Source organism: Crassostrea angulata, chromosome 5 (genome assembly GCF_025612915.1).
Source record: "Crassostrea angulata isolate pt1a10 chromosome 5, ASM2561291v2, whole genome shotgun sequence".
NCBI classification, from domain to species: Eukaryota; Metazoa; Mollusca; class Bivalvia; order Ostreida; family Ostreidae; genus Magallana; species Magallana angulata.
The window spans coordinates 30,725,779-30,751,735 of NC_069115.1; the positions used below are offsets into that span (position 1 = coordinate 30,725,779).

At 33.4% G+C, this 25,957-nt stretch overlaps 1 protein-coding gene across 1 annotated transcript; it reads right to left on the reverse strand.

The window, feature by feature from the left end:
- Positions 1 to 22,838: 22,838 nt before the first annotated feature.
- LOC128185301 (uncharacterized) lies at positions 22,839 to 25,634 on the reverse strand. The gene is made up of 4 exons (XM_052854931.1): positions 25,594 to 25,634; positions 23,888 to 23,949; positions 23,522 to 23,683; positions 22,839 to 23,413 (listed from the first exon to the last, which is right to left on the reverse strand). The coding sequence occupies exons 1-4, from the start codon at positions 25,632 to 25,634 to the stop codon at positions 22,863 to 22,865; spliced, it is 816 nt and encodes a 271-aa protein (XP_052710891.1). The 3' UTR covers positions 22,839 to 22,862.
- Between the last annotated feature and the right edge of the window lie 323 nt (positions 25,635 to 25,957).

Here is a 25,957-nt window from a genome sequence, read left to right on the forward strand (position 1 = left end):
ATGTGTTAAGAATTAAATGTCCTTTCATTTGAATCCAAGAAAAGGGGACTTCCCCCTTGAATTAGGGGATCAAAGAGCTCTAAAATCTTTTATCTATAGCCCTTTAATGAGAGCCATTTTGTGAAAGGTTATTAAAGCTAGATTAGGTGTAATACGTTTATATATCCTAACAATATAGTGATTTTCTCTTGCGTTACCCAATCAGGGTTTTTAGGGACCAGAGGTAAACAAGTTTGATCTTTTCTATCTTAATTGAAAGAAATGTAAGTATTTAAAAAAGCAAGAGAACTTATAAAAAGCAATACAATAAAGCATAAGTACTTCACTAACATATTTTGTTGTCGAAAATCAAAGTCGATGATGTCATATTTCATTTTCAATTTTGAGCTTATCAATATGCAACAACAATTTCTTTGTTATGCGGTCCCTGAAAGGAGTTACAGGGTCGGCCCCTAAAACGACTCTTTCCAGATATCTCCAGAACGGTACAGAATTTCTAAACACTTGTTGAACAAAATGTGTTTGAATTGACAAGAGCTTTCATTTGAGATCAGAAAAAAGGGGCTGGCCCTTCAAATTAGGGGCCGATAAAGCTCTAAAGTCTTTTGATGATAACATTTTAATGTAAAATATTTTGTGATACGTCATAGAAGCAATTATGTTCATTCTAACGTTATTCACCTATACATGGCAATCATTTACTCCTGTATTACGTAATTAGGGATTTAAAGGGGCCAGAAGTCCAAAACTTTGATGCTCAATATCTCTACATGGAGGAAAATTTTGAAAAACAATTTTGAACAAAAGATGCTTAAAAAAATTAAGCTTAACAATATGCAACCATATTTTCTGTATGATGCGGTCCTTAAAAGGAGTTACAGGGTCGGCCCCTAAATAGACCCTCTACAGATATCTCCAGAACGGTACAGAATTTCTATACACTTGTTGAACAAAATGTGTTTGAATTGACAAACACATTCTTATGACATCATAAAAAAGGGGCTGGCCCTTTAAATAAGGGGCTTAGGGAGCTCTAAAGACTTTTAATGATAAATATTTACTGTGAATTTTTTTTTGATTCGTTAAAGAGGCAATTATGTTTATTTTAACGTTATTTAACTATACACGGCAATCATTTACTCCTACGTTACGTAATTAGGGATTTTAAGGGACCAGAAGTCCAAAACTCTTATCCTTTTTATCTCAAAATGGATGACAATTCCGAAAAGCAGTATTTAACAAAATATACTCAAAAGAATGTGCTTAACAATGTACAACCATATATTGTTTGTTATCTGGACCCTAAAAGGAGTTTAGGACCAGATATCAAAACTATTTTTCACATATATCTCAAAACGATAACCAATTACTAAACACTTATTAGCAGTACACAGAAATACCTTTTAACTAAAATGAATGAAAAGGTGCTGATCCCTCAAAAAAGGGACACAAAAGGGGTAGATAGTCTTCCACCCATTATTCTTAGACCCCGCTTCCATTTCCAGATACGTTTCGTTGACGAAGATCAAGAGCAAGGTCATTCCGTATTCTAAAAATCGGACGGAAGACCTCCTCGTTGCTCGCAACGAGATCGTGTCTAGTTATTATTATTATTCTTTTTTTTTCTTACCGATTTTGTGCAGACGATTTCTCAGAGATGGCTCAACCGATTTCATTCAAATTTTCCAGATTAACGCGACTTTATCCAAAGTTTATTGTTTTTTATCCATTTTTGAAAATACACTTCCGGTCGGAAGTTATCGTCCGTTTACGATTTTAAAAAGTCAATTTTGTCTGTCGGGTTTCTCAAAAACGAGCAAAGATATAGAGCTGAAATTTTCAGAGATGATAGATCTACCGTTTTTCTAATGTACCTCGGTCAAGAGAATGTCCGCCGTCACTTCCGGTCGTCACCGGAAGGAAATTTGAAAAATTAAACTTTTCGACTTTTTTATTTTTTAAAATTTTTCTTTGAAATTTTTACACCTTATAGTGACCGTTTTACTGATTAAGAATATGTAATTAGTTTTAAAATCGATCAAGGCATTCTCGAGAAATTAAGCGTCAAATTTCTGAAGCGGAGTCCGAGTAGCTCAGTCGTTATAGTCGTGGACATGGCCCAGGCGACCCGGGTTCAAGCCTCGAGTGCCTCAAAATTTTTTTCTCTTTTTTTCGCTAAGATCTATGATTTTATCTTTGAATTGATAAGTTTAATCTTATCTATTCAAAAATTAGACGGAAGACCCATTCGTTGCTCGCAACGAGATCGAATCTAGTTAAGGTCTTCCGTTTCCAACGGAAGACCTTATTGTTATTGCTTTGTTTCTTTTTCCCTATTCTTATTAAGGTCTTCCGTTTCCAACGGAAGACCTTATAGTTTTCGTACTGTTTCTTATTATTATTATTTTTTTTTCCAAATTTTGTGCACGCGATTTCTCGAAAACTATTCGGCCGATTTCAGCCATTTTTTCACAGATTATGAGTCATGATCTAAATTTTATATGTTTTTGAAATTTTTGTTGTCGTCACTTCCGGTACCGATTTATCGGCCATTTTGTAGTTTTTTAACGACCTATTTTGTGCAGAGCTGATCTCAGAAACTATCAGAGATATGACTATGAAATTTTCAGGATAGGTAGTCTATAGTCTGAAGTTGTGCACTATTATTTTGTTTTACGCCAGTGGCGCCATTTATTGGAGCTCGCTTAGGCACGAAAATTGGGTACGAATTTTTATCAAAAATTTTCATACGTTTTGATCTGTATCTTTTTATCAGTTGATATTTTGTTTAGACATATATTACAAAAGTGGTAGATAATCAAACGTTCTTTCCAAAAAATTTAAGAAAAAGGGGCTGGCCCCTTTATTTAGGGGCCAAGGCACTTGTAAACTCTAATACAAATAACTTAAAAACGATACAGATTTTGTAATGCATTATAGAAGCAAAGTTGTTGACCGTAACAATATCTATCAGGAAAAATCATTGCCACGCCCATTTATTACGTAATTAGGGATTTTTAGGGGCCAAAGTACTGAAAATTTGACGTAATATATCTAGAGAAGGAGACATATTTTGTGAAGCTTTTTAGGAGAGAAAATGCTTGCGTTGATGATTCTAATCGATTCCATCAATCAAAACACCAAGGTCTGTCCCCATTAAGGATCTAGAGTGCTGGCCCCTAAAATATTCAATCATTTGTATATAAAAAATGAACAACAATTTTGGATACGTGTAAGAACAAAATATGTTAGAGTTTGTGAGACCTTTTGAATGAACTCAAGAAAAAGGGGCTGGACTCTTACATTAGGGGCCAAGACACTCGTAAAGTCTTTTACATATTTCTTAAAAACGATAAAGATTTTGTAATGCATTATAGAAACAAAGTTGTTGATCGTAACAATGTCAGTTTGTGAAACTCATTGCAACACCCACTGATGACATAATAAGGGATTTTAGGGGACTAACATCTTAAATCTTCAATGTTTTGTATGTGAAAAAGCAAAACATTTTGTCAAGCATTTGATAGGATATTGACAATCGTATACATTATCAGGGAGTGGATCGGCGGGGGGGGGGGGGGGGGGGGGTGATTCTGAAATTCCATTGATATTTTAATTGTATCGTTTAAAAATTGAACGGAAGACCTACTCGTTACTCGTAACGAGATCGTATCTAGTTATTATTATTTTTTTTCTTCCTATTTTTGTGCACGCGATTTCTCAGAAACGGCTCGGCCGATCTCAATGAAAGTTTCAGATATGATAGATATTGGTCTGAACCTGATTAAATTTTTTTTGTGTTGATGACGTCACATCCGTTTTTGAGATATTGAGATTTTTCTAATTTTTATATGGGTATTTTGTCTTCTGTCGTTCTCCTAAAGTATAAGAGATATTAAGCTCAAATTTCTACGGTTGGTAAAGGAAAGATTGAAGTTTTGCATGGTTGTTGTTTTGTAAGTTTAGCACTTCTGGCGCCAAAGCTCGCTAGGGCTCGAAAATTGACATTAAAAAAGCGTCGTAAATTTTTGTGCTTTTCTCTCTTTATCTTTTTTCTGGAAAATATTTTATTAAGACATGTAATGTTAAAAAGGCTTATATTTACAAGACCTTTCGGCTGATATCAGGAAAAAGGGGCTGGCCCCTAAAATTAGGGACCTAGAAGGCTCTAAAGTCTTTTACCCATAGCTCTTCACCGAGGGATATTTTGTAATAGATTATAGAAGCAAATATGTTTATCTCACAGTTATGTATTCAAGCAATATAATGATTTTATCATGTGTTACGTAATTAAGGGTTTTTAGGGGCCGAAAGTCCAAAATTTCGATCACCAATATCTCACAAAGGAAAAATATTTTGTAATGCAGTACAGAAGAAAAGTTGTTCAAAATGATATTCTCAACAAAATGCAACCGTCAAAATTTCGTTAAACGGCCCCTAAAAGGAGAAAAGGGACCGGCCCCTAAAACCTTCTTTTTCATATATCTTCAGAACGGTATCGGTTTTCTAAACACTTATTGAACAAAATTTGTTTAAATTTAAATGACCTTTCATTTAATATCAAGAAAAAGGGGCTGGCCCCTCAAATAAGGGGATCAAAGGGCTCTAAAGTCTTTAATCTGTAGCCCTTTACTGAGAGATATTTTGTGAACGGTTATAGAAGCAAATATGTTTATCTCACAGTTATGTATCCAAGCAATGTAATGATTTCATTATGTGTTACGTAATTAAGGGTTTTTAGGGGCCGAAAGTCCAAAATTTCGATCACCAATATCTCACAAAGGAAAAATATTTTGTAATGCAGTACAGAAGAAAAGCTGTTCAAAATGATGTTCTTAACAATATGCAACCGACAAAATTTCGTTAAACGGCCCCTAAATGAAGATAAAGGACCGGCCCCTAAAACCTTCTTTCTCATATATCTCCAAAACGGTAACGAATTTCTAAACACTTGTTGAACAAAATTTGTGTAGAATTAAATGACCTTTTATTTGAAAGCAAGAAAAAGGGGCTGGCCCCTCAAATTAGGGGACCAAAGGACTCTAAAATCTTTAATCTGTAGCCCTTTACTGAGAGATATTTTATGAAATATTATAGAAGCAAATGTGTATATCTTATAGTTCTGTATTCAAGCAATGTAATGATTTTATCATGTGTTACGTAATTAAGGGTTTTTAGGGGCCAAAAGTTAAAAAATTTGATCACCCATATCTCACAAAGGAAAAATATTTTGTAATGCAGTACAGAAGAAAAGTTGTTCAAAATGATATTCTCAACAAAATGCAACCGTCAAAATTTCGTTAAACGGCCCCTAAAAGGAGAAAAGGGACCGGCCCCTAAAACCTTCTTTTTCATATATCTTCAGAACGGTATCGGTTTTCTAAACACTTATTGAACAAAATTTGTTTAAATTTAAATGACCTTTCATTTAATATCAAGAAAAAGGGGCTGGCCCCTCAAATAAGGGGATCAAAGGGCTCTAAAGTCTTTAATCTGTAGCCCTTTACTGAGAGATATTTTGTGAACGGTTATAGAAGCAAATATGTTTATCTCACAGTTATGTATCCAAGCAATGTAATGATTTCATTATGTGTTACGTAATTAAGGGTTTTTAGGGGCCGAAAGTCCAAAATTTCGATCACCAATATCTCACAAAGGAAAAATATTTTGTAATGCAGTACAGAAGAAAAGCTGTTCAAAATGATGTTCTTAACAATATGCAACCGACAAAATTTCGTTAAACGGCCCCTAAATGAAGATAAAGGACCGGCCCCTAAAACCTTCTTTCTCATATATCTCCAAAACGGTAACGAATTTCTAAACACTTGTTGAACAAAATTTGTGTAGAATTAAATGACCTTTTATTTGAAAGCAAGAAAAAGGGGCTGGCCCCTCAAATTAGGGGACCAAAGGACTCTAAAATCTTTAATCTGTAGCCCTTTACTGAGAGATATTTTATGAAATATTATAGAAGCAAATGTGTATATCTTATAGTTCTGTATTCAAGCAATGTAATGATTTTATCATGTGTTACGTAATTAAGGGTTTTTAGGGGCCAAAAGTTAAAAAATTTGATCACCCATATCTCAGAAAGGAAAAATATTTTGTAATGCAGTATGAAAGAAAAGTTGTTCAAAATGATGTTCTCAACAAATTGCAACCGTCAAAATTTCGTTGAACGGCCCCTAAAAGAAGATAAGGGACCGGCCCCTAAAACCTTCTTTCTCATATATCTCCAAAACGGTAACGAATTTCTAAACACTTGTTGAACAAAATTTGTGTAGAATTAAATGACCTTTTATTTGAAAGCAAGAAAAAGGGGCTGGCCCCTCAAATTAGGGGACCAAAGGACTCTAAAATCTTTAATCTGTAGCCCTTTACTGAGAGATATTTTGTGAAATATTATAGAAGCAAATGTGTTTATCTTATAATTCTGTATTCAAGCAATGTTATGATTTTATCATGTGTTACATAATTAAGGGTTTTTAGGGGCCAAAAGTCAAAAAATTTGATCACCCTTATCTCAAAAAGAAAAAATATTTTGTAATGCAGTATAAAAGAAAAGATGCTCAAAATAATGTCCCTAATAACATGCAACCTTACAATTTTTTTTCAGCGGCCCCAATAAGGAGATAAGGTCCGGCCCCTAAAATATTCTTTCTGAGATATCCTAAGAACGGTGACGAATTTTTAAACACTTTTTGGACAAAACTCTTACACCTGAAACAAAATAGTATCAGGCACCTAAAATGAAGATCCTCTTTTCCTGTTTTAAATCATGTATAGCTGTTAAATAGCAAAATCAAGATCGATCATAAATCTCAATTTCTAAAATCAGACGGAAGACCTCCTCGTTGCTCGCAACGAGATCGTGTCTAGTTCTTATTATTATTCTTTTTTTTTCTTACCGATTTTGTGCAGACGATTTCTCAGAGATGGCTTGATAGATTTCATTCAAATTTTCAAGATGAACGTGTTTTTATCTGAAGTTTATTGTTTTTTATCCATTTCTGAAAATTCACTTCCGGTCCGAAGTTATCGTCCGTTTACGATTTTAAAAAGTCAATTTTGTCGGCGACGTTTCTCAAAAACGAGAAAAGATAGAGGTCTGAAATTTTCAGAGAAGATAGATCTACCGTTTTTCTGGTGCAACAAACTCACCAAAATGTCCGCCGTCACTTTCTGTTGTTTTTGTAAAAAAAATTCAAAAATTGTTTTTTTCGACTTTTTTATTTTTTATTATTTTTCTTTGAAATTTTTACACCTTATAGTGACCCTTTTACTGATTAAGAATATGTAATAAGTTGTAAAATCGATCAAGGCATTCTCGAGAAATTGAGCTTCAAAGTTCTGAAGCGGAGTCCGAGTAGCTCAGTCGTTATAGTCGTGGACATGGCCCAGGCGACCCGGGTTCAAGCCTCGAGTGCCGCAAAATTTTTTTCTTTTTTTTTCGCTTAGATCTACCATTTTATCTTTGAATTGATAAGTTTAATCTTATCTTTTCAAAAATCGGACGGAAGACCCACTCGTTGCTCGCAACGAGATCGAATCTAGTTCTTTTTATTCTTTTTTTTCTTCTAGACGTTTTTTAAAACTCAAATATCTTGCTTGTTTGTTGTCCTATAAAGTTCAAATTTGCAGAGCTTATTGGTAGTTACTATTTCTCAATATCTATAGAAAATCGTTGATATCGACACTTCCGGTACCGAGTTATTCCCCTTTTTCCCCAAAATATAGGCATTCTTGTGCACGCAAAGGCTCTGAAACCGCTCACAGCCTGTGTTACAAAGTCACAAATCTTCAAAATAGAGAGTTTGAACGTTGTCCTCCGAGTTTTGTTTTTACAATTTTCCTCCTTTAAAGTTTCAAAAAATTAATTTGAATTTGTGTTTCAAAAAATGCTGATTTTTTGTTGTGTTTTTGTTATGTAGCTCTTTAGTTTAAAATTTTCTCTAAACACATATAGAACAAAATATGTGCAAAATGTCAAGGGCTTTCACTTGACACCATTGAAAAAGGGCTGGCCCCTTAAATTAGGGGTCTAGAGCACTTAAAAGTCTTCGCTTTATAACTCAAAAATGGTTAATATTTCGCTATAGCTGTCGATAGAAAAGTTGTTCATTATTGTGTTATCAATGTCGTTACAAAACTATTTAGTACCGGTAATGCGTATTATGAGTGTAAAAAGCTTGTCTTGTTAACATGTACCTGTATTCATTTGGCAAGTAAGCGAATCGTCTTCGTGCGAATAACGTACATATATTAACAGCTGAAAGTGTTCCAGCATATACGGGATGCTTTGATTCATTTGAAAAAGTGTCTAAAAAGTATACGTGTACATGTTTTTCTTACAGCCTTTTTTTTTGGAGTAACCTCTGTTTAGGTCCTATATAGTGGACAACCGTTAAGAAAAACAAAAACGAGAAAATATAAACGTTCTTTTTCTTATCTAGTGAGATACATAAACTAGATTTAAAAAAAAAAATAACTTCCATGAAATGGATTTGAGTCATTTTACTGCAAGCATTTCAAATCGACCTAAATTCTTAGTTGTGTGCGTCATTACATAACCCATCTCGCCCGCGGCCGAGAAATTCGATCGCCAAGGTCGCGGATGGACTACCTAGCGGTCAGCGGTTATCTAATACACAAGAATCGCGTCTGTCATATGTGATTTTACTTAGCAGCAAACACAAGAATCGTACACAATGACATTAAAGCTTACTCTTCTTAATTTGAATTCAACGATAGAATAAGAAATCGTTCTGTTTAATCACAAACTCGAACTGAAGCAGTATCAGACAGATAGATCAACTGTGGGATTAAAGGGGAAAAAAACTTATATTAATTAGAGTTTCTTCATCATACTGCAAACATTGTAAATCTTCCTGGGTTCTGAGCTTTTTATGTGTGTTTTAACTTTACGTAAGTTATCCGATCCCTCATCCGCGGCCGAGGAAATCGGTCGCAGCTGCACTACCTAGAGGTCAGCGGTTATCTAATAACAAGATATATATACAAGAACTGTTTCAATTTTATGTTCTTTTTGTTCACCTTCAATTTATTGAATGAAACATTAGAATGTGAATTGAGAAGCCCCTCTAAAAATTGATAAAAGCGATATTGTTCCAAATCAGAAACATCATCAGACATAAATCAATAGTGAATTTGTAATTCTAAAATGTTCTAAAAACTATACATGTACTAATAATGTTATAGATAAACAACGAAAAACCACAAAGATTAAACCTTCAAATGATCACCACTAGAACATAGCCAAGGAGATCCCGCGCGAGTGGACAAGTGATCCGCGGTAGCTCGTGTTCTTCTGCATGTACTTGATCACACGTGCATGTTTATTGATATTTTGTACGATTCCAACTATTTGTTTATTCGAGATTTTGACCGGTACATGTAAGATTGACTTGTGTTTCAATTTAAGATTTTTCTTTATTTACCCACGAATATTTCCGCTAGATACTGCTGAGAGGTTTTATAGATATCGTAGAGAGTAGTTGACGTCTTCATAAGGTTGCACATAAAATGAGAGAGAAGGAGAGAGAGAGAGAGCGCGCGCTCAAAATTGGAAGCATTATTTAGCCGAATTAAGAAAATGAAACAGTCTCCAAGCGTTCAAGGCAGGATAAAAAAAATCAAATATCAAATTAACACATGCGGTAGAGGCAATTGCAACTTCTCTGGCCTTTCTGGCAAGTTTGGAAAAGTGATGTTAGAATATTATACAAAATGGAGTCGCTTCCCATTAAAATAAGTATCGGCAAGAAGTTTTGTATGTCGTTTCTGTGTTATATTTTAGTGTATATTGATACCTTTAATGAAATATAGCTCACATCTCAACAGATCATAAAATATGTTGTAATTATATCAAGTTTTCAAAAAAGGGGGGTCGTCATGGACGCCTAGGTAATACATTCGAAGTGTTTTTCCGAGCTTGCCAGAAAGGCCCGAGAAGTTGCGATTGGCGGTAAAGGCTGACACGAAAGAATTGAGGGATTTAGTGATTATTTTTAGAATGTTCACATGAGTTTTTAAACAAGATTTGTTTAGATTTTATCGGTTTCATGATCACAGTGCAAGGGATTTTTTTTTTTTCAAAATGTGGCGAAGACCCATTTTTGGCGACTGCTTAACATGTGTACATTTTTCTCCTCAATGTATGTCACCTTCCCACCCGTGTGTTTATTCGGTCAGTCTATGCTAAGTCAAATGAATCCGCTCCACGCGCGACCGAAAATCTCGCGTCGCGTCAGCGCACATAGCCTAGAATATTGCCCCTGGGCTGCAGATCAGCAATTGATAAATAATTGAGTAACATTTGGAAGGATGCTTTCAATGCAGCGGTCAATTGTTAAACAATAAGTGTTTAAATATTCGATGTCAATCAACCTCACATTAAAGGTGCGATATCGTAATCTGAGAATGTGGCTAAAAAATTAACCTGTTGAACACGCTAAACTTCTATAGTTATGAACAGAATAAAATATATATTATCAGAGACTTAAATAACTTAATAAGTTATTTATGTCTCTGGTTTTATAAGTTAACAGTTTTAAGTCAAATATTAAATAAAATTTGTTCTCAGGATTAGAAGTAATGATATACGACTACATTAAGCAATAAAGTCGGTCGATCGTCATTAAATCATCAGAGTACTGCAAGTGTCGACAGTTTCTTATTTCTTTGAAATTATGGTAGTAGTTCAATTGACTTGCAGACTATAATATAGCGACTTTTCTGCTTCCCAAAAATGTATGCATTTAATTGCGATAGATATTTGTTCTTGGGGATTTTACTTATTGTTATATGCACATTGATAAAAAAAATCATTGAAGTTGTGTAATATGAGGTTGTAATGCAGATTAAAACTCAGCTGAATATTTTATTTTTAATTTAGCTTGTCAAAATGGGAGATTGTTAACTTGTAGCTTGTTAACTCTGAAAAAAGTCTAGAACAGAAGAAATAAAGTCTTTATAGCTTTCGCTACATCTTCTTATTTATGTGTACGCGTACATAAAGCTATTTTAGATTTTTTTTTTAAAGTATAAAAAAGTGTTGTTTTTCCTAACCTTAAATTTAAATCTATAGAAATTCAATATCTACATGTAACATCTCAATAGCTTTGATAGCTTATTACCGCTTGGAAATCATTTAGTGATGCAAATTGACAAATGCCCATGAAAAGACATTATTGGACCCCAAGGGTTTCTTATCCTTTCCGACGATGATGAGAAAAACTCAAATGTGCATACAAATCATACATTTACATGTATATTTATATGTGATATGATAGAAATAATTGAAAAATATAGGTCTTTTTTGTGCCGCACAAAACGGGCGAAAAAGATTTTTAAACCCCACTAAAAAAAATTGAGGGGGATGGGTTAAATAAAAATCACCTTGTCCGTCCGTACGTCGTGTCCGGTCTATATCTTTCTGATGGAGAAACATTGGAAGTGTTCTTACTTCATACAAATAATACTCATTAACTGACGAAGCTTCATGACCTAAACCCAAGGTCATTTGGACAAAGTAAAGGTCACTGGCAGGAAAAGTGCAAAATTTGTTTCCGGTCCACTTTGGAATTTCTTACTTCACACAAAGATTGCTTATGACCTGAGGGTGTGTAATGATTTGTTCCTAAGTCATTTAAGGAGAAACATTGGGAGTTTCTATTTCATGTAAAGATTCCTGATGACCGATGATGTGTCATGAACTTGACCCAGGGTCAGTTGCGCAAGTTCAAAGTCATATTAAACATGTGTCATATCTTGTATTAATGGAAATGAGTAAAAGCTAGAGTTTGTCATAAAGATTACTTGTGACCTGTAAATATACCCTGCCTTGTCTGACTCACTTATTAAAGAAAACGAACCATCCATTATTCTCTAATAGAGAAATACGTGAGTAATGACTTCTTTCTTAGCGGGGATATCATTTGTGAGCTTGCTAACAGTACCTTTTAGATGGTCCAGTGGGAGCAATGCCCCCTTTCTCTCAACCAAAATTTCCCTTAAGTTAACGCTTAGAAAATTGATTTTTGGGTCATTTCCCCCACCGCCACATCCACACTTTTATTATAATTAAATTAATTATATACATGTACATAAATGATGTACTTTTTAAAGTTATCCTAAACTTGAAGTAAGTTAAACGAAGAACTTGCCTGGTATGAAAATAATACTTTGAAATTGAGTCTCGTTTTCGATTTCTTGAACTTACTATTATCATATTGATAATCCAGTATAATTAAAAACCATTTCCCTTCTCCTTACACTCGTCAGGTTCTGATAGACCTGTATCAATAACAGACTATACCCACTTGACCTCCACATTTGCATACAAATTAAATAAACACCTACTTAGCAAAGATATGCCTTTATCTGTTTAATGAGTAGTGCAATACTCAATCTAGAGGTTACATAGAAAACAGGTATGAATTAATTTTTGTTGTCTCCATTTGAAGAGTTCCAATCAATTTTCTAAAGCTCTAATTCGTAAGAAGAAATTGTCATGTAAAGATGACCTTTTATCAATACAGGGTCTGTCAGGCTCTGACAAGTGTCAGGAGAAGGAGGTATTTTAATGAGACTGATGGACAATCCTTTCGCGACACGAAGTTGCGACGGAAGACCTACTCGTTGCTTTGCAACGAGCTCGGCTCTAGTTTACAGTACATATTGATTTATTTCTATTTATTCTAAATTTTAAAGCGTCTAAATAAATTTTATTTCAAACAAATGTGTATACAATCTACTAGATAATAATGCGTATCGTATTCTCATTTGAAAGAAAAATGTTGGGAATAATCGTTTAGTTTAAAACGGGGAATGGGTAAGCTTGGCCGCTTTCATTCAACGTGTCGTTTTTGCTAATATGATTGAAATTATTTGTCAAGACACAATTGATGCTTGATATAGGCTAATTATGAAATTAGGCAAAACTATCTCGACCGCACAAAGGATTGAATGAGCTATGGAAATAAAAAAATGTATTTAACGACGAAAGAGAGAATGAATGTTAACAACTGTCAATGTTCTTATGTAAAAAAAAAAAAAGATTTAAATTCACATCGTTTTACAAAAACTACTTGTCTTTGTTTTAAGAATAAATCCTGGCATTCCGTAAAAAAGTTACAAAACGAAAAAACTCTCTCTCTCTCTCTCTCTCTCTCTCTCTCTCTCTCTCTCTGCGAAAAAACATTCTTACTCCTATAATCCAAAGAAACATCAAATTCGTCCAAAAAGTAATTGCTTGGTAAATAAAAACCTAACTCGTCCGAAACCTGAGCCAATGATCATTTGGGCGTAAAAAAAATTATTATCCGATACTAAGCTTACACATCAATTGATATATGACGGAAAGCTTTGAAACTGGCTCTCAGTCAGTATGTTCCTATTTTAATTTTTTCACTTAATTGCAAAATATGTTTAATATGTAGTTTACAACTTGTTGTGTAGCTAAAAGAAAGCATGCAGTAAAGTGCTATTAAACATACCTATTTTAAACGGTTTTTCCTGATTTCGTTCTACTATAGATTTTATTCGGACCAATTTCGGCCATGCATTATCATAAAATTGAAATAAGCTTACCAATATACATGCGCGGATCTAGAGGGGGGGTCGGAGGGGGGGGGTCCCCCCCCCCCCTGGAAAATGAAAATTTATTAAATTTACATAGTAAAATTATCACGAAAATATGCCTCGGACCCCCCCCCCCCCCCCCGGTAAACACAATTATCCTTCGGACCCCCCCTGGAAAAATTTTCTGGATCCGCGCATGAATATAAGTTTGAATATTGATTGCCTGGATTCAGTGAGCTACTACTCAGCATCATTTTTCCACAGAACTTTATAAAGAAACATTCTTTTCAGTGATGCGAAGTCAAAAAAAGACTGCACGTTTGTTTGGTTATACTGAAGGCAAGAAATAATGCGGAAAATTGCGTATTGATAGTGGTAAAGTTTCAAAACCACATGTATATTTAAAGTAGCTTATGAAGGTTTCAAAGTAAAGAAAATTAAATGTAATTGCTAGATTATCGAGATACACATGTACATGTTTCATATGTATAATCTTTTTGCCTATTACATAGCTTTCAAGCATATTTATATGTCAAGTAGCATACTTTGCATTCAATTGAACAGCTAATCAATGCAAATCAATGTTTGAATTTTTTTATCGCATTGCTGACTAAGTATTAGAATGATAGTTAAATTACTTATACACATATGTGCACAGCACCCATACCACCGTTCTAGGATCTATCGTCCAAAACTATTCTACATTTTGAACAAATACATTTTATCAATCATCCAGTAACTATATACTTTTTTTACTTTTGCAGTGTTAGTCTAAGATACATTGAATCACTGGTTAACATATGTAAAAAAAAAATATTCAATTAAGTCCATCTCAAGCAGGTTAGTCTAAATATACCTGACATTGTCAACTTAAATAGGTTTTATTATTCTATTTCAGAATCTTTTTAAAAAAACATTTCATACTTGACTTGTGCTTAATTTCAGACCCTGAAAAACAAAACCTGGGACATCTAGGGATGATTTTAGCTTTGTTCATGTTTTACTCTTGAACGTAGACTACATTTTCATAGAGAAGCAACTTTGATTAAGTAAGTTGAATTTGTTTTACAACAGTCGTTGTTGTGAAGAGCTATTACCGAAATTGGCTTGAGATTAAACAAAAAATTTAAACTGAGTCTTGAACTTAATATACACATGTTAAAAGAGAAATTTTATCAGTACATATTACATGTAAATCTTCATTAGATGCTTCATACATGTAATACCAGATGTTTCTTACTATTTTCAGGACTCAAAGTAAGTTTTAAGATCCCTAAAAATAATGAATGTATTGCTATCAGATTTAAATTTTAATGTGATTTTTACACGTAGTTAATGCTCTCGTTTTATCTAAGTGGGTCAAGGACTGTTTGCAATCGATGAGTCAATATTCAAAACATTTCTTGCTATTTGATATACTTTTAACACAAATGATAGGGTTTTAAAGCTAGTTCAAGATTTTTAAAAATCTAAAAATTAAAAAGGCACTTTCGAAAAAATATATTTATTGTGTTAGCGTTAACATCTGTTATGCGTTCTTATAAAACTTTCGTCAAAATCAAGATATGCTAGGGTAGATGTCGAAACTTTCGCCGAGTTATTTGGAATAGTTTTCATAACCATTGCCTATTATTAACGAGATATTGTAATTTAAAAAAATCAATACCATCCAAAAATTTGTTGAAAAACTTGAGTAAGTGTATTGTATTTAAATTGTGTACTGCAACAAAACACTTACACGAAGCATTGGTCTCTTGAAATTTCAACAAAATGTTAAAGTCGTCAGATGAAATTTTCAAGTCGTCAGATGACGTGCCAAGGATTATGACGATACATCGCGTATCGGCGCATGTAGATATGATCCGAATAAACATAAGGCATTTTTCTGCAAATTGTGAACAAATAAACTAACTCGAGCTGGTTCTTTAGACAAAACGATTAAATTAGGTGAGCGTTATCTGTATTTGTATTTGATTGCAACATTGTTATGATGACTCGTCATTTCATTGCTCATGAAATATGGAGTGTCCACATAAATAGATGCTTTATCTACGATCCCAATTATTAGCATTCCATTTACCAAAACACACCTCTGCACTGATCACATGTAACTAAATCGCTCTTCACCGCTATATAGCTACTCAACTACGACCAGCATCTTTTAAAACTTAAATAAGAATCTCGACAACATAATCCATTATATCAGACATATTTTCACCTTGCATACTCCTACAAGTGCAGACAAAATGTGTCCACAAGCAAGATTTGTAGCAACCACTACATGTAATAGTACAGTATCCACTAGTAATAAAACGTAACGGTTGAAGTTGTGGTAAAATTTTTGACCATGTATGATAGTATAATTGTATCATAATCGAACTACTTAGCTACCCATTATTAATACAATTTCCAACGTAAATACAAGTATCATTAAAGGTCAAATTTAATAAAATAATGATATGTAAAAAAGCAGCACAATATGTTTCTTTTCGTTCAATTAATGATTACAAATTAACTGACCCTCCTTTTTTTCCTTTTTTATTAATTTTATTTCATGTTTTTTTATATTTGCTAAAGAAAATATGCCTTTACACAACGAGTAAATTTATTTTTTCTACTGATCTAAAAGCAAATTTGAAGATATTTCATACACAAAAACACATCAAATATACTAATAATAGTTCACGCATTTCGTCAAATAAACGAAAGTAATTTGAAGAATTTAAAAAGAATAGTAATGTGTATGCAGTTCATGTTTAACTGTGATGTCTATAATTTTGTAAAGAAAAACACCTGTAAAATTGTATTTAAGCAAACCTGCGCTTTATACTTTCGAATGATAGTTATGATGGTTAAATCATATTTTTGAACTATTCAAATGTAGTCCTAAAGAACGCCAATTCTCTAAGTATCTCATAGTGACTATTTTAATTTCACAACGAATCTAAATTTCTCTTGTTTTGGGTACATGTATGTGCATTTGTGCCAGGAGTTCTTATATCTCTCTGCTTTCTGATAAAAAAATTTACAAGTTTCATCTTTCAAAAATTTATGTACGTTCCTTGCGTCTTGCAAGATAGGCACGTTACCATAAAGCTGCTTAACTTTTTATATTATATGAATGAATACAAATTAAATGCAAAACAGTCTTTTAAGACAATATAATACAACTAATCAGAATAATTACAAGTACTAGGTAAACGTTGTTTATATGTCAATAGAACAACAAAGAACAAACCGTAACATACGGGTCCCACCGAAATATATATGTACCAGTATCTATAAAGAAATTTTATGTTCTGTGGTGTCTTTCTTGCTCTTTTCAAGAGGTTAGAACATAAAACGATGCTATGTGCCTGAGCAACGTGACAACTAGACAAACAGGTATTTCAAATATACAAGGATAGTTCAGAGCCATTTTGACATAATAAATGAGGGCTGCCTGCTAGTTAATTATGAAGCGCATCAACTTCATCAAAAGTTTACAGTACTTAGATTTAATGCATGTTCTTGTTAAGAAGCAAAAAGAAGAGGGGCCATGGAAAAAAATTCTTCTGCTTAATTTCAGCAGTTTTGTGTCTGTAATTATAAGACAAAGCTAAAGGATGCAGATAGCTGTTTTTATGTTATTTGTATTTTTTAACACCCTCCCCCCTCTTACCTAAAAGGCTAATGTAAACGACTTTGCCAATAAATGTCTGTAAGCTGTGTGTCTTTGCATTGTATTATGTTTTTAGCTCACCTGAACCGAAGGTTCAGGTGAGCTTTTCTGATCACCCGTTGTCCGTCCGTCCGTCCGTCCGTCCGTCCGTCTGTCTGTCTGTCCGTCCGTCTGTAAACTTTTCACATTTTCAACTTCTTCTCAAAAACCACTGGGCCAAATTTAACCAAATTTGGTACAAAGCATCCTTATGGAAAGGGGGTTATAAATTGTAAAAATAAAGGGCACAGCCCTTTTCAAAAGGGAGATAATTGCGAAACAGTAAGTATAGGGTGCATGTCTTTAAAAATCTTCTTCTCAAGAACCACTGAACCAGAAATGCCAATATTTGCACAAAAGCTTGTATATATAGTGAAGATTCTAAATTGTAAAAATCGTGACCCTCGGACCAAAACTGGGGCCCCAGGCGGGGTTCAAAGTTTAACATAGAAATACATAGGAAAATGTTTTAAAAATCTTCTTCTCAAGAATGACTGCACCAGAAATGCCAATATTTATACAAAAACTTGTATATATAGTGAAGATTCTAAATTGTAAACATCGTGACCCTCGGACAAAAACTGGGGCCCCAGGCGGGGTTCAAAGTTTAACATAGAAATACATAGGAAAATGTTTAAAAAATCTTCTTCTCAAGAACCACTGCACCAGAAATGCCAATATTTACACATAAGCTTGTATACATAGTGAAGATTCTAAATTGTAAAAATCGTGACCCTCGGACCAAAACTTGGGCCCCAGGCGGGGTTCAAATTTAACATAGATATACCTTAGGAAAATGTTTAAAAAATCTTCTTCTCAAGAACCACTGCACCAGAAATGCCAATATTTACACAAAAGCTTGTATATATAGTGAAGATTCTAAATTGTAACAATCGTGACCCTCGGACCAAAACTGGGGCCCCAGGCGGGGTTCAAAGTTTAACATAGATATACCATAGGAAAATGTTTAAAAAATCTTCTTCTCAAGAACCACTGCACCAGAAATGCCAATATTTACACAAAAGCTTGTATGTATAATGAAGATTCTAAATTGTAGAAATCGTGACCCTCAAATCAAAACTGCAGCCCCAGGCGGGGTTCAAAGTTTAACATAGAACTACATATGAAAAATGTTTAAAAATTTTCTTCTCAAAAACCACTTCACCAAAAATGCCAATACATATACAAACGCTTGTATATATAGTGAAGATTGTAAAAATCGTGACCCCTGAACAAAAAGTGGGGCCCCAGTAGGGGTTTAGATTTTAACATATATAGGAAAATGTTTTAAAATCTTCTTCTCAAGAACTATAGTGCAACTGTTTGGGATATTACTATGCATACATGTACATCCTTAAATAATGTAGATTCAAAAAATTGTAACTCCTGGACAATTGATGGGCACCAAGAGGGGTTCAAAATTTAAACATTTTAAAAAACATAAAGGAAAAGTTTAAAGATTTTCTTCTCAAGAACTACAATGTTTTAGTTTGTGGAATTTCTATGCCTTCGCTCATGTAGATTCCTAATTGGTAAAATCGTGACCCCCGGACCAATACTGGGGCCCCAAGATGGGGTCAAAGTTTATTATAGAAATATAAAGGTAACGTTAAAATATCTTCTTCTCGAGAACTACAATGCCTCAATTTGTGAGATTACTATCATGCATACAACCTTGGATAATGAAGGTTCGACAGTTTTAAAATAGTGACCCCTGGACTAATACTAGGGACCCAAGATGGGTTTAAAGTTAAATGTAGAAGTACCGGTATATATGGAAAATGTTTAAAAATCTTCTTTTCGAGAACTACAATGCATCAATTTGTCAGATAACTACGTAAGCACCCTCAAATAGTGTAGATTCGAAATTATGAAAGCTGTGACCTCAATCTAATACTGGGGCCCCAAGAGGTGTTCAAAGTTTAGCATAGAAATATAGAGGGAAAATGTTGAAAAATCTTTTTCTAGGGAACTATAATGCTTCAGCTTGTGAGATAACTATGCAAGCATCCTTAAATAATATAGATTCCAAATAATTAAAACTTTAGCCCTGGACTAATACTGTGGCCCCAAGAGGGGTTCAAAGTTTAACATAGAAAGATATATTGAAAATGTTTTTAAAAAGTTTTTCTCGAGAACTATAATGCTACAGTTTGTGAGATTATTATGCAAGGATCCTCAAATTGTGTAAACTCTAATGTAGTGAAACCAAGAGTTATCTTTCTTGATGTTCTGTACAGTCTGAGAGTTATTTCTCTTGAAGTGGAACTCTGCTACGTTCAGTTTTTCAGGTTGTGTACGTGCGGTCCTACCGCAGTGCTACACATTTTCATTCCTATGTTACTGTTTATGTTGTTCAAGCCAACCATAAACCTCGGACCATAACTGGGTCCCCAGAAAGGGGTTCAATGTTTAGAATAGAAAAAGCATATGCTACGAAATGTAATGTTACAAGGAACTGCTGTTCAGGTGAGCGATGTGGCCCATGGGCCTCTTGTTTAATCTTTAAAAATATTTCTGTCTATTGAGATAACGATATGTATATCATATTGTATTATATAAGCAAAGAACTGTTGAACTTTTCCCTCTACACATTTTTAAACGAGTAAATACCCATATCGATCAAATGATTTTAGTTGAAACAGTTGTCACTAGAAGATTATTATATCAGATCATTAAGTTGACGGGTGTCTTTATAAATAGTAGAAGTTGTTTTGGTGGAAAACTACAACACAAAAATATATACACAAGAAGACTCTGCCATTCAGTCAACTTAAATGTGACTGAAAGGTAACTGAAATGTGACTGAATGGCATACCTATGCCATTCAGTCACCTTTCCAGACAATTCAGTTATCATTCAGTTGACTGAATGGCAGATATTCATCCTGTGATAGTAATTGAAATTAAAGGGTATGTACATGTTTAACAATGAAGAGGAATGTACAAATACAATATATTTTAAAGTGAAAATTTAGTTAAAGATCAATTGATTTTCAGACAAGCTGTCAATTATATGTACACACCACTAAAGCAATGTCATTAAACAAGGATATTAGAATAATATAGGAATTTCTATTTACAAACAATATTTAATGTTAATACATGTACGATGGTAACGCCATATTTAATGATTTTGTCTTCAGTCCCTTCGTTAATTTCTAATGTACTTGGTCGGTGTTTTATGTTAAAAATTCTTAAAATAAAATAATTTTTACTTTCTTATGGTTTCTGTTGCATATGATCAGGACAGCCGGCCATATATTACAGTTTTGTTATGAAAAGATTTGTTATTGATAATGAATATTAAAATTTGTCTTAGGTTTAGTTGTCAAGTCAATTGATCTGATTTTGTAAGTACAAAGAGTTCACTATTGTCTTCGTTAATGATTATAATCTAGTAACAACGATGTTTCAAATAATGTATTTATATCACGGTCCTTGAGTTAGCTAGGGCGTAAAAAAGCCAAGGACAGTATTTAATATCAAATTTGATGTTATTAATTAAAATCATCAAATCAACAGGATTTTCCTGCAGAGGTATTAATGTATATTGAAGTCATTTGACTGTATTAGTTTTTTTTTATTAACTTTTTGTAAGTGTGTGTTCATGTCATTCAATGGTGTATGTTTTCATCAGATAGCATATAAATAGGTCACTCACCCTTTGCGTGTTTTACCATCTGATATTTGTCAATATTGGCGTATTTATGGTTTTTCAAATCCTACGAACGTGTTACTATTCAGTATTGACCACCCTTGGTACATGTAAGATACGTACCATTTTCTAAAGCGTTTCTTTAAGTTTGAAAATGCAATGCTTTATGCTAAAAATTGTTGCATACATATTTAACATATAAAACCGCTAATGCAAAAATTTAACATTGTGCATGCAAGATTAAGCTTAATGCATGTTGTAATCCTAATACTAATTATAAGCCAATTTGTCGCTACATAATTTATCCAATACTCATCATTTTTGCAGAGTATACAAAGGATATACAGAGCGGAAGCAAACTTTCCCAAAATAGAGCGAAGCAAATGTTTTCAACGAAAAACTGCATGGCTCCGACAGTGGGAACTGAACTCTTGACTCTGCTATTATGACTTCGAAAAACACAAAGTGCTTCTGTTCACTACAATAGCCGATGGTATAAAAGCGGTTTTTATATTTATAAAACGTAGATACATACGATTGACATCATGCAATTAAAATTAATAATATCTCCAAAAACTTTAATTTGATTTCAAATGTTTGCATTTTACTCGTTTGAAAGTTCCCATTTTTAAGTTTTACTCTCGTGTTCGCATTGCTCCATTTCCTTTATGTTGTCGGTGTACTTTGATATCGAATAACAATCATATATTAATGACAATTATGCTATTATATTTCCTGATTTATTAATGTATATAATAGCAACATGTTTGCACACAAAACTAAAAGTTACACATTCGATTTGGAGAATCGTATAAAACATATTTATGCATTTTTATGTCTTTAAATAAGTTTGCTTATGACTTGCTTGGTGCAATACAACAAAAATGCTGCATGTATAATAAATTTCAAAACCGGTGCAGTGTATTATTTAGTCTCAGAACCTGTACATAATTTCAATAATTCATTTTCAATCTAAGGTTAAATGTATTAAAAAAAACTCTATTATTCTATTCTTGGGTTTTAATCGAACGATATATTAAAAAAAATATTGTTCACACATTAAGTTCCCTATGCAGGCTCCGGGATCATGAAACTGTCTTAAATCTTAAGTCAGACTTAAGTCAATAAATTTGCACTTAAATTTTAAGATTGTTCTTAAAGTGGATCACAAAAAAAATGACTTAGGGTTAAGTCTTAAATATTGTCTTAAATCTTAAGACTGCTATTAGGCAGACTTAAGTTTATAGATTCTTACTATGTAAGTTCAAAATGGCGACACTCGTTGGATTTTTTAAGAAGAAATGATCAGCAAAGAAGGTTGCTCCCTCGTCCTCGGGTTTTCTATTTATAGTCTAGGTTTTTCCCCTTTGTGCACTTGCTATTGAAGTTATTTCCCTTTGTTAAAGTGAAAGTGTGTAAACACGTCTGTATATAATGACTGATATGTTATCCAGTAAGAAACTATGCTATAATATTTGTGTGAAGCATCTTTTAAATATAATTTTTTAAACTTTGTGATATATGATAATGTTTACGATGCAGCCGATAGGAATCTTCAAAAGAAGAAGAGTTCCACTTTTAACAAATTCTGTCGAAAAATCGCGCGAGTTACTATGGAGTTTAGCTAAGACAAATCTTAGCTAAGTTTTTTCTTAGATCGTTTTGTGATCCACTTAAGTAAGCAATCTTAACTAAGTCTAAATTTTAGATTTAAGACAAAATTCTAACTTAAATTAAAGACAGTTTCATGATCCCGGAGCCAGTTTTATCACCTAAAGTAAATTGCTTATTATATAACAATGCTATGACGTATAATTGGACTTTACGCCTTTCTGTTCTAGAAATGAAGTTCAAATGTTTCCCTAAGAAATGCTATTGATCAAATCAAATTCGGTTTAAACATTTATATGATGCTATTTGTAATCTCAAGATAAACATGTTTTGTTTCATCGTCTCGGAAAATATTCGTTTCATTACCTCTATTGAAAGGTTCTTCATTGGTTCTCAAATTCGGATAGTTTTCAATCCTTAATCCGTTTTCACTGACTCTTTGAGTGTCATCACGATCGTTAGTATCTCTGAAGACGGGGGAGAGATACGACGATTCGGTATCTAATTGAACAGCTAGATCCCTATATGCTGCCTTTTCATGTTCCTCTGTTGCAATCCTTACCAATTTGTATTGAGCTTGTGTTTCGTTCTTCTTTGTTCTGTTAGCATGTGCTGTTTTCCGGAAACATTTAAAAAATATATATGCTAGAACAAAAATGGTGAAAGAAATAGCAAAAACACCGATAAAGCCAATAACGACATTGTTTTTTAACAAGTCAAAATCTGTTGGCATATTAGATAGTGTTGTATCGTCGAAGTGGCTAGCATCTTTGGTAAAGACACGGTGAACAGTAGGGTTGACAATCTTGTTTTTTGAAGTTGTAAATACTGCCATAGATGAATCTGAAAAGTACATAATACTAATAATAATAAATAAGACTGTTTTGGAAGGAAAGCATTTTTATGCATACCTATGTTCAAGCTGTTATAAAATAAATCTCTAATATATACTATATCTATGATCGTCGGTTGATGTTTCGAGCTGATTAGAACATCCATGTACAAAGTGACAATCCGTTTTTGGACAGTCGCATAGTGCCTGGCAGCCTTCGCCAAATGTGGGAGGCCTGCATTTCAGTGAACAATTATCGCCATGGTAGCCAATGGCACACTCTAGAATATTTAATTCAATATCATAAAAATGACAATTAACTTGATTTATTTTATGTACATATAATGTTTCCCACATCATGTACATGTTAAACTATGTAGTATTCCTTTAAACCACATATGACTTAAATTACTTACCTTGAATTATCCACGAAAAATCAACCCAAAACTTTATCATCATAATGCATACCGATTTGAAACACTTACTTTCACATTTTCCTGACCGTTTATTCATCGCAAATCCATAACAGCAGCCAACTCCTTGAGCCCTACAATATAAATTATTACATAATATTTGCGAAAGTTGCACTCTATATATTATATGTTATTGGGTTTTTGAAAACACTCACCCAGAACATATACCATTTTGGTCGGATTCTACATATATGAGCTCAAACAAACCAAAAATAAAAACTTTTACAATCATTATCACTCCGAGAACTCAAAATATACAATATGATCTCGAATGTGTTTCAATTTAGGCATTTCTTCCTGTTTTTATCCAATGTATACGTAGTCATAATCTTTTGATGCAATAGTTTTGTTAATATTCACATCCGTATGTATTACAAACTGATACTATTTAATATGTGATATAATTTTAGTTTCATACATTTTTCCTTGAAAAATTAACAAATCTTTGCAAGTCATTTAATTCTAATATTAAAAGAGACAACCTGTCAGTGTGACAACGCGGGGGTGTTAAGGAAGCATATGGGCAATTTAGCGTCTTATTTTGACTGTTATATTCAAAATCGTGAAATTAAATAATTCTTTTGAATAAGATCAAAAACTTAGTATTATCTTTTAAAATAGCTGTCAGTGCAATAAAATCGGGTAGTACATTACTGCCACATTGGTACATTATCACGTGACAACTATAAATAGCTTACGTATATTCCTTAACATAAAATTAGATAGAACAACACTACCCCGCGGTTTCCAAAATAAAATAAGCATACATAGTGAAAGCAAAACATCTCAGTTTAATCAAAACCGCTGCTAGAATCCTATGTTTGTCCTTCTTAAAAAGTTATTTATCCGAATCTAGTAAAACCTTCCCAACTTTTACGTAGATTGCACGGAAAACGGCAAATTGCATCAAAACAACACACAACATGGGATTCTAGCAGCACTTTTCAATTTAAGCATTGATCAAACTAACGATACGTATAAAATTTCAAGTTCAATATATACGGGGTAGTGTTGTTCTAGTCGGATTTTTACACCGTAAACAACGACAGAGGAAAGCCTGGCCGAGAAATAAAAGCAAATGTACATACCTTTTAGCGAATGATTGATAAAACTAACATCTCCCCCAGTATTCTTATGTTCAATTCTCAATAAATCACACCACAATACTTTATTAGAGTTCTTAGATTAGTTATATTTTGAATATGTTTACAATTCTTTCCGATCAAATTCACACGACATTCAACTTTTAGTCATGACGTCATCAATGTGTAAATCTACGTAACACAAACTAATTTCTGGAAAAAAAATGTCTTCAGTATTTTTTATTTGTGTTTGATCTACGTCTTGTTGCTTAGATATTTGAATATGTACATAATAACTAAGATTTGTGATTTCACGGAATTACATGTAACTCAGATTCCATATGTTTCCTTAATACCCCCGCGAACAAACCAAGTTTTCTTTTGTGTGAACTATATCCATAATCCTTTTGTCAACCCTGAATTGGTACATGTAAAAACTATCTATCCATGCAGAGAAATGGAGTACTCTTTATGCAATATTTTTGCCAAAAATGACTAGGTTCAACAGCTGGTATTTTTTTTCACAAATTATCAGAAATCAAAATTTTGGCAATTTTCATACCTCTGATATATGTATAATTGATCTACAAAAGAACAACTACCTATCTTAAAAACTGTACGAGGAGTTATCGGTACAATAAGGGTACCTTTTTGGCCGTCATCTGCCTGCCCGCCATTTTTAATAACCGTATTTTTCCTTTGGAAACCTCACGGCAATCCCAAACCCCATGTAGCTCAAAATATATTCACCCCCTTAAGGAATTTCTTGATCTGTCTTGTTTCTAGAGAAGAGCACGCATTAACTTATATTCCACTTTAAATTACATATCAAATTATTTGAGAGAAATAAGATATTAGGCATTTCTTTTTAACCCTTATCGTATAATACCACGAGAATTATATTACTGAAATTAGCGCATTCGTCACATCGGCAACGATTTTTATATTTCTGAATATCTTCCTGTTTGGTCCAGTTTCATTCATACCTCCATAATTTTTC